This window comes from Delphinus delphis, chromosome 10 (genome assembly GCF_949987515.2).
Source record: "Delphinus delphis chromosome 10, mDelDel1.2, whole genome shotgun sequence".
Taxonomy (NCBI): domain Eukaryota; kingdom Metazoa; phylum Chordata; class Mammalia; order Artiodactyla; family Delphinidae; genus Delphinus; species Delphinus delphis.
This window is the reverse complement of record NC_082692.2, coordinates 20,975,451-20,990,691: the sequence shown is the minus strand read 5'-3', so window position 1 is coordinate 20,990,691 and position 15,241 is coordinate 20,975,451. Positions and strand designations below refer to the sequence as shown.

Genomic DNA, 15,241 nt, shown 5'->3' with positions numbered 1-15,241 from the left:
CTGGGATAAGACAATAAATCAGTAGCATATGTAATATGTTAGATGGCGAGAAGAACAATAAAGCAAGAATAAGGATTGTCATGGGGAGTTGAAATTTAGATAAGGTGACCAATGAAGACGGCAGTATGGAGGTAGTTATTTCAGTAAAGAGTTGTGAGGAAGAGGTTGTGGAAAGAGAAAAAGGGAGCCTTCCCTGGTGAGTGCCGCAGTGGTTAAGAATCCGCCTGCCAATGCAGGGAATGCGGGTTCGAGCCCTGGTCTGGGAAAATCCCACATGCCGCGGAGCAACTAAACCTGTGTGCCACTACTACTGAGCCTGCGCTCTTGAGTCCGCGTGCTGCAACTACTGAGCCTGCGTGTCACAACTACTGAAGCCCGCACGCCTAGAGCCCGTGCTCCGCAACAAGAGAAGCCACCGCAATGAGAAGCCCACACACGGCAACAAAAAAAGTAGCCCCTGCTCGCCGCAACTAGAGAAAGCCCGCATGCAGCAACAAAGACCCAACGCAGCCAAAAATCAATCAATCAATAAATTATAAAAAAAAAAGAGGGAGAGGAGGAGGAATGTTGAGATGCCAGGGGGGCTATGTGGAGTGGAGTGGGCTGGGCTCTGTAGGAGGAAATAATGGCAGAGAAATGAAAGGAAGCCAGATCATGCAGGGGCTTGTAAGTCACGGTAAGGATTTAGGCTTTTGCTCTGAGTGAGACGGAAGGTCTTGAGAGGAGTTGCACATAGGAGTTTTTGTGTCCCTCTCTCTCATTTAATCAGGTTCTGCTTTATTTTCAGGTGGTCTCAGTTGTGCTCCAGCACAAAAATCAAGGCCCATTTTTCTTTATTTTGTGCTATTCAAATCTTGAAAATAGAAGCTGACCTGGAGGATTTATAGTTAGGGAGAAAAGAGAAAATCATTTATAAAATATAAACATTTGGGGTTAAAGGTGACTCATAGCATAGTACTTCCATTTACTAGTTTTATGGACACAGGCAAATTGTTTACCCTCAGGTAACAAACGATTTATTTGAATTGAAAATCAAATGTCTTCAGGAACCAGGTAAGGGGTTTTTGTATCAGGAACAGTGGTGAGCTATCCAGCTTTATATCACTGGGTCAGTCAGTAGTGACCTTCTGGCTGAATACAAGCCCCCTGTGTTGCAAGGTCCATGTAGCACTCTTGGTCTTTATTATGTCATTTGCCAAGTAGAGATGTTAACAATGCCGGCCTTGGGAACTGTCCAGATTCGTGATTTTATCAATTCAAAGTCTGTAAATCAGTGCCTATATGGATTAGTTAATTTAATCCTCACAATAACTCTGTGGGTTGGGGGGGCCATTATCAGCTCAAATATGATGATGAAGAAATGGAAGCATAGTGAGGGGAACTACCTCTCACAGGGGTTCATTTGGATAAAACTGTCATGGACTTTATCTCCATCACTAGAGAATGGATGGACATTTTGTGTTATGTGCATATGTCCATTTTACTTCATCCATCCATCCACTCATCAAAAACTTTTTGAGTGCTTACTGTGTGCTCAACAATGTTCCAGGTGTTGGAAAGAGCAATGCGTAACGTGGCAAAGATCCTACTGTGCGGAGCTCACCGACGATTATTGTGGGAGACAGAAAATAAACAAAGATAAACAGTCTTATGGTAGGTAAAGAGGATAAAGAAAACAGACCAAGGGGATTAAGGACTGCCACAGAGTAGGAGATGGGTGGTGGATAGTTTTCATTTTAAATAAGGTGGGTGGGGAAAACTTCACGACTGAGATGAGACATGAAAGCCAGTGTCATGAAGCTTGGAAGGGAGAGGGGTCTTCATACATCTGTAAGAAGATCATTCCATAGAGAAGAAACCGTGATTGCGAAGGTCCTATGTTGGGAGCATCACTTGGAATGATGGTCGCAGGTCTGATAACCAACTAGATAGAACCAGGTTCCTCTTCTGTTTTCTCAAACTGGAGTTTCAAGTCTCAAGCTCAGCAGCGATTTTACACATTTTTTTTTTTTTTCCCAAAAGTATTGTTCTAGTTTCCTGAGCACACCCAATTCAGATGGTAAACTGAGGCCGGGGCAGGAAGAGATGAGTACTAATCCCAGGGAGGACTGCCAGCCTGATTCAAGGATACCAGTCATTAAGGAAAGACCATTAATTATTTGATAATTTATTTAAAATAAAAAGTAAGATATTTTGAGGTTCCAAATAATCACCATCATCGTTTTACTTTTCAGAAAAAAGAGAATCCAAATGTAATATTCCTAAAAAGGCTTTATACACTCTAACAAGTAAATTTTCTGAGATTACATTGCATAATTATGGATAAGTCGCCAAATATAAATAAGACTGCTCATCTGTTGGCTCATGGCTAATAGAACTCTATATTAAAACCTTCAAAATGGTGATGATTTGATGGCCAAACCCATGATTTTAAAAATAAAACAAAATTAAAATACATTTATTTATTTATGATAAAGGTGTTACATGTTCTCAGCTGCAGATCTTGAGCTATAGCTGTGTCTTGGCACAGAACTAAGAGATCACATCTCTTCTGAACCCTTCCTATTGGGAGACACTGCAGTCCAAATGCAGGGATTTTCATTATGGAGTGTAAACTATTAATTACTTTCATTTTTAATAAGTAGTGTTCAAGGAAAGAATGGAAAACTGGTGTCCTTCAGGTTTTGCCAGATAACTGAAGCTGTCGGGGAGGAAGAAAATGTCCTCTATCCTTTGCCAACTAAAGAATGTAGCTAGCTATCTGGTTCTACAAGGTTTGAGATCCAGCAAGTTACAGAACTTCCTTTTAGAAAATAGAGATTGGGACCCTGCCTTGGTGGAGGGTATATTAAGATAAACCCCCAAACCTTGTGGACGAAGAATGTCACCTGCCATATCAGTAAACTAAGGATGTGGCGGCCATCAGCTCCTGCAACCGCCCCCGCCTGTGCACCCTGAGGGGATGCAGGATGGAGAAAAACAGGATACTGGCCCTGGATAGTTAAGCTACATATATATCAAAGGAATGATTTCAATGAGTCCAGACTCTTGCATCTTCCCAGATATAGAAAAGGGCTAACTTCATTAACTTGAGATGGCTGTTTTCTTTAACAGTTTCTTTGACGTTCCAACTACGTGCTTTTTTGTGTTGCTGTTGTTGTTGTTGTTTTTTCTCCAAAAACTCCTATATATCCTGGATCCTCCTTTACCTCTTCAGGACCAGTCCCACAGAGCTATCTGAGAGGCTGTCTCCTGGGCTTAAGTCCTCCATATACCTGCTGAATATAACATAATTCTCAACTTTTAGGTTATTATTATTTTTCCAATTGACAAGCTTACGGCTTATTGCAAGTTTATTCTCTGCTTTTATGAGGTCCAAAAAGGGTGTTCTAGATCAGCAAGTAGCTCTTTCTTCCAAGCAGTGGTTCTGGAGCCCAGGTGCACTTTTATCTCTGTGTCTCAATCATCCCAAACACATTGCTTTCCCATGTTAAAAAATAAAATTCAATGGAGTAAATTTTAAAGATCTTATTGGCTTTATTCAGTGATTCATGAATCAGGCAAAATCCAGGCTAGCAGATAGAAGAGAGCTGTGAGGAGCTGTACAAAATAAAAGATTTTTCTAGGCAGAAGGGAGCAGGAACAGGGAAGTTACACTAGGAAAAAAAGTGGGTAGCTTATTGCAAGGTTGCTTTCCTGTAGGGGTTGGCAGGGGTCTGTCCGGCTGATTACCTGACTGGTGCTGAGCAGGAATTCCTGTTTGACTAGTTTAAGATTTCATTTCTGGGGAAGCCAAAACTGTAATTAAGTCTTGGTCTGATGACATAACTCTATTTTGGGCCTCTTTTGTTTCTAAAACACTTTTGTCTTGGGAGGGGAAAGAGCTTGGAAAGTCTTCGTGGGAGGTTATTATGCCCCAGACCTGAAAATTCAAACTTTACTTTTATTTACATTCCATTGTTAGGAACTCAGCTATGTGGGCTAAGAAGGTCACACCCAACTACGAGGGAAGCTGGGAAACAAGGTCTCTGAGGGCTCAGGAAGGAGAGGTTAACAGCCAGTGTGCCTCTGCCTCTGAAGGTTTATAGAGTTTATCTGTGCAGAACTGGGGCCCTGAAGTTAGTATCATGTATCTGTCACCTCAGATATCCACACTTGGTCTAATTCTCTTTCCAGAAAACCTGTGTATTTTCTAAAATCACTATGCACAGGTCCTCTGTTCTTTCCTGATAGTGGTAGACAGAGCATTGAAACAACAGAGTTCTGGAGCAGTCCCAACACTAAATATGCTTGAGCAAGTCACCTATAAGAGTTACTGTATTATCTCTACAGATGGGGAAGCATGCTGAGTGATTCTGCGTAATGCCCAAGGTCACCTGGCTAGTAAATGGTGACAACAAATTTCCCAGGTAGTGAACCTCAAAGCCCTTCAATTTTAAGCATATTTCATTACTATTTTTTTAAGCATATTTATCAATTGATAAATATGCTTTATCAAAAATGCTATCAAAAATATGTTATCAAAAATTGATAGCATACTATCAATTTTAAGCATATTTCATTTCATTCTATATTTGTATACATTATTATTTGCTCTATAGGACAATGTTATATGTCCTAGGTAACAGGGACCATATCTTATTAAGAATGACAGCTAGAATGACAAGTGAGAAATTACCTTAATGCAGTGGTAGCCTCCCAATACACTACCAGGCAGGCCATTTCCAAGGTCATAGAACATAAAGTCTCACAGGCCAATTTAAGTTCCCTGATTAATTTGATTGAATCAATTTTAAATATATAGCAAGAAACAAGGGAAAAGATACTGGACAAATGAACACATTTCAGATAGGTTGCAAAAGATCAGTTGAATCCTTGGTTTCACTTTTCATGTGAAACCTCCCTTTCCTCCTCTTCACCCCTTCTCCTCCCCCTCCCTCTCTCCTATCTCTCTCTGACCCTCCCCTCTCCCTCTCTCTCCTCTCACTCCCTGCCTTCCTTTGAATTTCTTCTCTGCTGAGAACTAGGTTGGACTTTGAGCAAAGGGGTCCAGCAGATGGAAGTGATTTGGAGCCAACACATGCTTGCTCTGTTGGAGAGATGCAGGGCTGAGTATACAGCCTCCCATCTAGGGAGGTCACCAGTGACATACCAAGGAAACATGTCTTTTATGTGCATGTTGTCTGTAGAGGGCAAATGGTACCAAAGTGGGAGTCACCAGTGGGTGGTCAGTTTAAGAACTCATAAATATTGGGGAACTCATAAATACTTAGTGTCTTACAAATATTTGGCACTTCTTGGTTCTTTCATCACTTTATATCTCCATGTAGCACACACAAGCTCTACTTTCCCTCTGTCTAACATCTCACGAGGTACTAACTTAATGATTTACAGTAAATACAGCTTCTGAATTTTGTATCTCATAAATGCCTTGCTTACCTATCCAACATTTCTTATACGTTTCCTACTTATGAATTACCTACTTAATATTTATGAATTTCATCCATCCAGTTTGTTCTCGGTAGGCTCTCCATAGTAGAATTGAATAGCAGAATATATTTGAGAATATTCTCAAATAATAGAGAGAACATACCTTATACATAGAAAGGGATGAGTTCCCTAAGGAGAGTGGAGCGCCCATTCCAGGCCTGAGCTACATAGAGAGAAAAAGACTTTAATTTTGCTTAACCACTATTTTAGGCTGTCTGTCACTTCTAGGGGTATCTAATACTAAGTCATACAGGTGCACATTAAAAAAAGAAGAAATCTTATTAAGGAGAATCTTTAAGAGGAATAATGGACAAGATTTATTAGTATAGTATTCCTTTCTACATTTCAGTAAGATCCTACATTTCAGTAAGTCACAGCGCTAGGACCAATACAAAATTCTTGTGGACCAATGATAAAACATGGTAACCTGAAAATGTAAATATATAACATCTGTTGTTAACCATAGTCCACAAATACAAACTTGAACTCCACACATTTTTGTAATTCCTTTCTCTCTTTTACTGTCTCCTCTTCCCTTGCCATCTCTCTTACTCCACCTCCCTTCCAGAACTGCCTCCAGGGAAATTAAAAATTTAAGGTTGAGTCAGTTCAGCTTTTGGCAATGCTAAAGTGACATTTAGACTGATACTTCCCTTCTGTTCGTTTGGGTACTGTCTAAAGAGTGTACCCTGTGAGGAGAGAGATTGTTTCTATCCTGCTCATTGCTCTGTCCCTAGTACCTGTCACTTTTTGAGAAACTTAATAGGCTCTCAATGAATGAATGAATAAACTCAGAGTCCTAGTTTTTCCACTCAAGAGTTCATTTAGAGAAGAATCTTGGGCACACTCAGATCTATGATCTCACAATACTCTGCAACTTCCCCCCACCCTCCCCAATCCAGCAGAGAAATGGCCATGACAGTGGACTTATCAAAAGTCCACTTTTGATAAGGATAGCAACTAAAGAGCTCTGATCGACATTGCAGGTAGCCTGTCGTGTATGATCCTTAGTCTCATGGTATTATGAAAATCTGTAGCTGAAATTGTATTGTTGCTAATTCCAATCAGCCTTAAGGGAAGACTGACTGACTCACTGGGCTGCCAGCCAAGGACTGTATTCAAAAATCAAGGTTTTATATTTCCAGGCTACTTGAGGTTTCTTACCCCTTCCTTTTCTCTATTACATGAATAACTAAAGATTTCACAGTCATTTGATGGTCTGACTGCTAAAATTCTTAATAGGTCAGCAACTAAAACTGACTTCTCAGTTCTTAATATAAAACCGTTTCTCTGCTCTGTGCTCGCTAAAATTATTTCTGCTCAGTAAAAAGAGCCCGATTTCTGAAAAAATTAGAATGGTAAAGATGCCTAATTAGTCAATTTTCAAACCTGACCTTACTTCTCTCTAGAAACGAATAGTATGCAGCATTAGAGCCCCTTTTGAAAGTGTGAGTGGCTCTGAAAAGAGCCTTTGGGTTTAACAGCGCCTGAAAACATTTACTTGGAGCTGGTGTACTTGGTGACAGCCTTGGTACCCTCGGACACGGCGTGTTTGGCCAGCTCCCCAGGCAGCAGCAGACGTACGGCCGTCTGGATCTCCCTGGAGGTGATGGTCGAGCGTTTGTTGTAATGCGCCAGGCGCGACGCCTCGCCCGCGATGCGCTCAAAGATGTCATTGACGAACGAGTTCATGATGCCCATGGCCTTAGACGAGATACCGGTGTCCGGGTGGACCTGCTTCAGCACCTTATACACATATACGGAGTAGCTCTCTTTCCGGCTGCGCTTGCGCTTCTTGCCATCCTTCTTCTGCGCCTTGGTCACCGCCTTCTTAGATCCCTTCTTGGAAGCAGGAGCAGATTTAGCCAGCTCAGGCATGGTGTAAAGTTATCAAACAGACGAAAACTGACAACACCTGTTACAATGTTGGCCTATTTTTGTAGGGCTTCTATGCAAATAGGTGCTTAATCTATCTCAATTCCTGATTGGGTCAAATCAGCCAGTAGAAACCTTTTATGCAAATAAGGTGATTTCAAATCTGCTTTTTGATTGGCTGTTTAAGTGGAACTAACACTCGACATCACCCCCCACCATCAGAAAAAATAACTTTCGTTTTCAGAATAGGGCAAAAAATTAATGTCTTGTCCGTAAGTATCTACTTGTGAGCCTTGTTTCTCTCTAGATCCGGACCTAAAGTGACAAACGCCCGATACAAATTTATGACTAGTTTTCTGCCAAAATTCAGTTACCGGGTTAGTAATTCTAGAAAAGAGAACATAGAAATTAGCTAAACATATAAATGTTTTCAAAATTATGCCATTGGCATTTCCAGTTCGGCTTGATCAAAGTCGGCAACACTTAAGCTTTACGAAGAATTAAGGATCGTCACATTTCAACGGCGGTAGTATTTTCATGTTTTCTAGGAACAGTGTCTGGAAGTGATGCCAGCGTTTGTTGGAGAGCTGGGAATTATGTAATATGGTGCTTGCATTGCTAAAATAAAACGTTTATTCAAAATCAGAACCTTTGATAAGTGACGAAACTGGACTCGATCAATTACATTCAAAACCGTAGTTTTTGAAAGGGCTCAGAACTCGGGAACGTTCATTTTCGTCTCTTCTCAAACTTAATCCCGAACAAAGGGATTAAAACAAAACCAATTAAGGTATATATAAAACATGTAACATACAGGGTGAATAAATGGCGGAGGACTTTAAGCGAGAAAATATAGAGCGTACTGCAATAGATCTAGATTTTCTAAAGTGAGACCCGGTATCCAATCACAAGGCCTATCCAGTTACTTAATTCACGGCGCGGAATTTGAAGATTCGGACCAATCAGGAGGACTTCGCCTGTATAAATATGAGCAAGAACAGCACGGCTTGTAGTTGTAGCTGTGTTTGCAATCTCTCATTATGGCTCGTACTAAGCAGACCGCTCGCAAGTCCACCGGCGGCAAGGCGCCGCGCAAGCAGCTGGCCACCAAGGCGGCCCGCAAAAGCGCGCCGGCCACGGGCGGCGTGAAGAAGCCGCACCGCTACCGGCCCGGCACGGTGGCCCTGCGCGAGATCCGCCGCTACCAGAAGTCCACGGAGTTGCTGATCCGCAAGCTGCCGTTCCAGCGCCTGGTGCGCGAGATCGCGCAGGACTTCAAGACCGACCTGCGCTTCCAGAGCTCGGCCGTGATGGCGCTGCAGGAGGCGTGCGAGGCCTACCTGGTGGGGCTCTTCGAGGATACCAACCTGTGTGCCATCCACGCCAAGCGCGTCACTATCATGCCCAAGGACATCCAGCTTGCTCGCCGCATCCGTGGGGAGAGGGCGTAAATTGGCCTTCTTAATCGAGTGATAACTGAAACCCAAAGGCTCTTTTCAGAGCCAATCACTTGATCATATAAAAGGTGCCGTAGTACTTGGTCATTAAGAGCACAAATTTTGCGCAGTCCCGAGAGACCTTTGTGGAGAGAGTCTCGGAATTAAGCTCTTTAAAAAGCCTATGGTGTGGGGTTTTTTTTTTTTTTTTGGGGTTGCGTTGTGTCTTCAGTGCTGCATATGGACTTTCTCTAGTTGCGGCGAGCGGGGGCTACTCTTCGTTGTGGTGCGCGGGCTTCTCATTGCAGTGGCTTCTCTTGCAGAGCACGAGCTCTAGGCTTGAGGGTTTCAGTAGTTGCAGCACTGGACTCAGTAGTTGCAGTGCGTGGACTCAGCAGTTCTGGCGCACAGGCTTAGTTGCTCCGTGGAATGTGGGATATTCCTGGACCAGGGCTCAAGCCCGTGTCCCCTGTATTGGCAGGCAGTCTTAACCACTGCACCACGAGGGAAGTCCTAAAAAGCCTATGTTATTTTTAAGTTTTCAGTGTAGGAACTGCCTCCACGGCGTTACTTGCACACCCCCGTTTGGTGTATTTTGTGTAGGTTTGGCACATTTAGGCGTGGCTAAACGCTTGGTCTACACTAGGGTTCCCTTGCTCACCAGAATTGTGAGGCCCAGCTCGCTAGCAACCACAAGGACCTGTTGAGAATTGTCACGGATATACCACGACCACCCCTAAAACGGAGCCAAGGCTTAGGTTATTAGCTTTATCACCAAAGGGAAGACCTTGACAGCTCCTGAGAACTTGGTGGCGGTCTCTACCCACCAGGTCTTCTCTACAAAGGGCCAAAGCAACCAACAGGGGCAGCTGGGTGGGTCTCTGAGTAGGAAAAAATGGAATGAACTCGAATAGGAATCATGAGCCTTTCAGCAGACGCCATTACAGGGGTCTTTTTCTGTTTTCCTAAATTCCCTATCTTAATCTCTAAATCAAAGCTTATGAAAGTACCTCATATTTGTCAGTAAAACATGAAAATCAGCTGTAAGCTTGACAGTTCTCTATTGCAGAAAATATTGTCTTCGCTTTCTTCTCATCCCTACAAAACAGCAGTGTTATGTTATTCTGTATTGAAACGATATTCCCTTCTTGTGGAAGTAACAAATTCTTCACTATTTCTAAACTGGTAGCTGAAGGGAAAAAAGTAAGGAATTTTTTTCTGAAACTATACAGTCTGTTATTTGGAAATGTAGAAAGGTTGTTACTAATTGGGTTACTGTAGACCGTTTGGAAGGATTTTATGTCTATTCAAACACTTCAGCAAATTTCAGGTTCAAGATGGGTGAGGTATCCTTAACTACAAAATTGAGATCCTTCTATTAATCTATGGTTTTTTAATGGGCTGTTTCCCCTTGAGGATCAGTAAGGAAAGAGGTCAGGTGGTAAATTTAACAGAAACAAAGCTGTAAATAAATACACAGGCCAAGTTAGCCATTGTAAGTCCTAAAGGTTTTATAAAAGAAATCTTTGTTCTTGGAAGTCTGTCAGGCATTGAGACTCGGGTGCTGAGAACTGGGGAGCCTGGACCCATTTAAGGAAAAAAGTTTAGCTATTCATAATTCCAATAATGGAGTGTTAGATATTTGTAACGCTACATAAAGGCATTCCATATTAGAACGTACTTGCCCATATCCTGTACTTTCTTTGAGATTCTAGCACAGTAAGTTTTTAAATGTCTGTTTCTGTCTCACCAGATGGTTGATGTCAAGATATGAGGACCAAGGGGACACAGAAAACACCTAGTTGTATTATTAAATCCATCAGAACATCTAGAACAGTCCTCTGCCTAAAACAAACCCTCAGGAAATTAGTCAAAGTGGCATTTAAAATAAAAACTATTGAACAAACAGGAATTACCATTCAGTTTATTCCTGATTACAGAAATAAGAGATTGATAGAGTTCATGTAACTTTAATACTATATAGTATTACTACGTAGAAATAATCAACATTAATTGAGCGGTTGCATTACTGAGTCGGCCAGAAGTCATGTGTTAGTCTATGAAGTCTCCAAAATATAAGGTAAATTCAATAGTTCTCTACTAATATACATAATTATTATTCTATTAGTTCTTTACAGATGAGGAAACTGAAACTAAGAAAGTTTCAGTTAAAAAGGATAGAACCAAAAAAAAATAAAAAACACAAAATAAAAAATAATAATAAAAAAAAGGATAGAGCCAAAACTTTTCCCTTTGGCATTGCTATATTAAACAACAGCATCAGTATGATCCTCAACAGTTACCCCTGAGGCTTTATTCCTTGGAAGAGCTGTCATAGGAAGACTGATATGTTTATTTTAACATTTTCATAATATGTTAAAGGAAATGGGTGGATTTTGAAAATGTACAGGATCATATAAAACTGTGTTCTATTATGCTACAATTATTACAGCCAATTGCACAGAAATATAATTGATGCACAGCAATAAAATTATAACATTAACTTGGACAATTTTTAGCCTTTCTGTCCATCATCCAAACAATGATCTTGATTGTTAAGACACATACACACACACACACACACACACACACACACACACTTTTTTTTTTTAATTTTAAAGGCATACATTGAAATGGTAGTGCTTAACATGAGATTTTTTTTTTAATGAATTTTGATTTTCTTGGGGAAATATCACAAATCTAAATCATGTCACATTTTATTTGTACCTGTTGGAAAATTAAGTTGTATAACCATTTCAGGCTTACCTGGTTGCCTATAAGTACATGTAATTTAAAAACAAACAAGTATATAATCTCTGAATGACCAGTAGCTTTATTTTATAGAAGTGATAACTAAAAATCAAGATAATTCAGAAATGCCATTCTTTTTCCACATCCTGCCTACCTCATATGTACACAGGTAAATACTGATATTTTACATCTGAAGACTTTTATACTGCAAAGGTGTTTTTTTTTTTTTTAGTAGCCCCAACACCTTGGATGGCATACCTCAGAAAGTAAGGGACCTAGTGCCTAAATCAAGCCATGAGGAGGGTCATAGAAGGGGCAGAGAGATTTATTACCCTTAGCTTTCCACAGAAAAACAGAAAATCACTGTATCTGATTATTATGGGGGTAATCCTACCCATTTGACAGGATTTTAAAGCTCAGTCAATTAAAAAACACCTAGAGTAGTGGGAAAACAAGATAAAGAAGACTAACGACCTAGGGTTTAGTTTAATGACAGAAAAGAATAGATGCATTATAAATTTTCCATTGATAATAATGGTACCCAATTATTAATATCATCAAAGCACATTATCAGAGAAACTAGATTTTTCTAATTAGGGGAATTTACTCATGGAGTTGGAACTTGAGATGAAATTGGAAAGATTCTCCCAGGTAGAAGGAGAGAAGGAATTGCAGATGAGTAAAGTTGTCCAAAAAACAAACAACAACAAAAAGGAATAGAAAGGTAAATTTCAGTTATTAGTGCTGGTTAGTGTGAGCAGAAAGTATCATTATGAAAAAAGGCTACAAAGTTCTCACTTGAACCTAAGGCAAGAGTGACAATTTTTTTTTTTTTTTTTGGTACACGGGCCTCTCACTGTTGTGGCCTCTCCCATTCCGGAGCACAGGCTCCGGACGCTCAGGCTCAGCGGCCATGGCTCACGGGCCCAGCTGCTCCGTGGCATGTGGGATCTTCCCGGGCCGGGGCACGAACCCGCACCCCCTGCATCGTCAGGCGGACTCTCAACCACTGCGCCACCAGGGAAGCCCAAGAGTGACAATTTTTATAAGACAGAATGACCAGAATTTAGGAATTAGGGGCTGGAGAACCTCTTAGGAAGAACCAGTTAGGAAGAAACTGTTTAGGATGCTGGTTAAGAAACAATGGAATCATCCAGGTATGACAGGATAAGGAGAGAATGTGAGAGGGGAGAAACTGTCAGTTACTGAAACTTATTTAAACATCTACCTGATTTAGTGACTGAGTGACATGAGTAATCAAGGCCTCCACACAGTGACATGAATTCCATCTGCCTCCTCCAGTTAAAAGGAGTCAGGCAATTACTAAGTAGAAGGGAGACAGTAGCGACTTCAGCCTGGCCCCCAAATTACTTTTGGCTTACACCTATGCCATATGCATAAGTACCCTCCTGCAGCTAAGAAAATATGAACATGCCCTTCACACCTTCCATGCTAAGACGTCCTTTTTTCTTTCTTTCTTTCTTTCTTTTTTTTTGGTATATTTTGGAGACAACTACTCACACAGGCTCCTGCTTGATATTTGCCATCTTTAAGTGTAGATCTGTTGAGTTTTTCTAAACCTGGGTTTTTGCCACTGTGATTGACAGACCACCTTTGTTTAGCAAAAGAACATAAGAAATGCAAGGATGAGTGTTTCAGGAGACCCTCCTAGGGATGTGGTTTACTGATGAAATAAATACAGGGACTAGGAATGAGCTTCCTGATCCCTCATCATCCTGCTGCAGAATATCAAGACCATCCCGAGAGGTTCATTTTAACCTGCTTTAACTGCAACAAAAATTTTGGGAGATGGAGAAAGAGTTAAACAAGTTCTGATTTCCTTGTAAATTAGAAGCTGTCCCAAGCAAAGGACTATGAATATTAATTTACATAAACCAGTGTAAAACTAGAAGAGCATTGATTGAATCCTGTTTAATCCCTTCTGGTGCATTCCAAAGGGATTGTGAATTGGATAGCTCATAAAGGGCCTAAAATAGAAATACAAGAATGTTATTTTTTTCTGGATGAGCCTAAAAAGGAAATAGAGAACTCTACTCCTTTTCCAGTTGACATAATAGATGGGCAGCAGTGCTCAGAAAATGACACTAGGAATAAAGAAACTTGTGTTTGAGACCCAGGTCCACCATTTATTGACAAGGTGATTCTGGCCATTTCATCTTTCTAAGCCACAATTTTCTTAACTTTAAAACAAGTAGCTTAGGGAATTCCCTGGCAGTGCAGTGGTTAGGACTCTCACTGCCATGGACTGGGTTCAATCCCTGGTTGGGGAACTAAGATCCCACAAGCCACGCGGTGCAGTCTAATAATAATCAAGCAGCTTAGCTATACCTACTGCAAATGCTTTATAGTGAGGCAGGCATAGAAGTGGTTTGTAAAATGTAACGAACTACAGAGATACTATATAGTAACCACTCTTGCTGACTGTCACATTCCCACATAACACTTATTCCTCATCACTCATAATCAAAAGCCAAACTCTCTCATTCTGGGTATTAAAGACCTCACAGGTTTCTTCCCCCTTCCTTATCTTTCCCCCTTGATGCAATCTCTTATTTTCAAAAAGATTCTTCTAAGTAACCATTTCACATCTTCCCATTTATGCAAATCGCCTTCTCAACCAAACCAGTCTTCTAAGAGGAGGGTTTTTTGGCCCTTTCTAGAAAGAAGAAAGTATGGAATACAGTTGTGATGGGGAAAAGATGAACTCCTGCTTAGAAAAGCTAGAAAGGTAATCACAGGCTACCTCCTTTTGTCTTTTAAAGAAAGTTTAAATAGTAAAGTTTAATAAACTATTAACCAGTAAGTTGTGTGTGTGTGTGTATGTGTAGCTGGGGGCGGGGGGCGGGGGCCGCTGGGTATGTTGTAAACAAAGAAATAAGATGAAGTCTTTCAACCATGAGGTGTTTGCCACTGAAGATCTGCTCAGGGACTCATGACTTGTTTTGTATAGTGGACTCTATGGATAGTCTGGAGAAACCTGTAAACAAATATCTTCTGAATACAATGTTTTAAAATACTTAAAGCATACAGGATAAGAAAATTAGCCACATTAAAATACAGCTGCCAAAATGTATTTCTTTTACGTAAAATGTGTTTCATTAGTCACATCAAATAACAAGGAACAAGAGGTGGAATAACAAATGTCAGTTTCAAGGAATCAGAATGATGTAAATTTTATTTCAAGATATCTGCAATATCTTCAAAGTGATCCAAGAACATCTGTGATGGCCACTGTTGAAAAAGTCAGAGGCACTGCAAAATCCATTGTGATTAGCTGCCTACAGATACACTTGAAGGAAATGCTTAGCTACATTTAGAGTTTGGTAAAATAAAGATGTAATTTTTCCCCATCCATGTTTACAACCCCCTAATGGTCTGCAGAACTCAGATTTTGGTCAAGATTTGCCAATAAAATCGAGTGGCCTTCCTCAGAAAATAACAACAACAAAAACAGGGATGAAGGGGAAATGATGTAATATCAGGTCAACCCATCTTCCTAGAAGCATTTATTTTGCCCTGGTTATTCCAGCTCAAGGTGCTCTCTAAGCAATCTCGTTCCCTTTATCAACGGTTTTTACTTGTTTCTGCCTCCCTGTTTGTTGCCTATTCACCAAAAGATATTAGGCCACCAACCCAGCTCCCTGGATCTTGTCAACATCTGAGGGGGA

The 15,241-nt window shown here is 40.8% G+C and overlaps 2 protein-coding genes across 2 annotated transcripts; one reads left to right on the top strand and one right to left on the bottom strand.

Moving 5' to 3' along the window:
- Positions 1 to 6,947: 6,947 nt before the first annotated feature.
- Positions 6,948 to 7,408, bottom strand: LOC132432744 (histone H2B type 1-L-like). Its single transcript, XM_060023495.1, has one exon. It carries the CDS (start codon positions 7,366 to 7,368, stop codon positions 6,988 to 6,990), a length of 381 nt encoding a protein of 126 aa, XP_059879478.1. The 5' UTR covers positions 7,369 to 7,408; the 3' UTR covers positions 6,948 to 6,987.
- A 981-nt stretch (positions 7,409 to 8,389) lies between these two features.
- LOC138414187 (histone H3.1) lies at positions 8,390 to 9,318 on the top strand. Its single transcript, XM_069541065.1, has one exon. It carries the CDS (start codon positions 8,406 to 8,408, stop codon positions 8,814 to 8,816), a length of 411 nt encoding a protein of 136 aa, XP_069397166.1. The 5' UTR covers positions 8,390 to 8,405; the 3' UTR covers positions 8,817 to 9,318.
- The last annotated feature ends 5,923 nt before the right edge of the window (positions 9,319 to 15,241 follow it).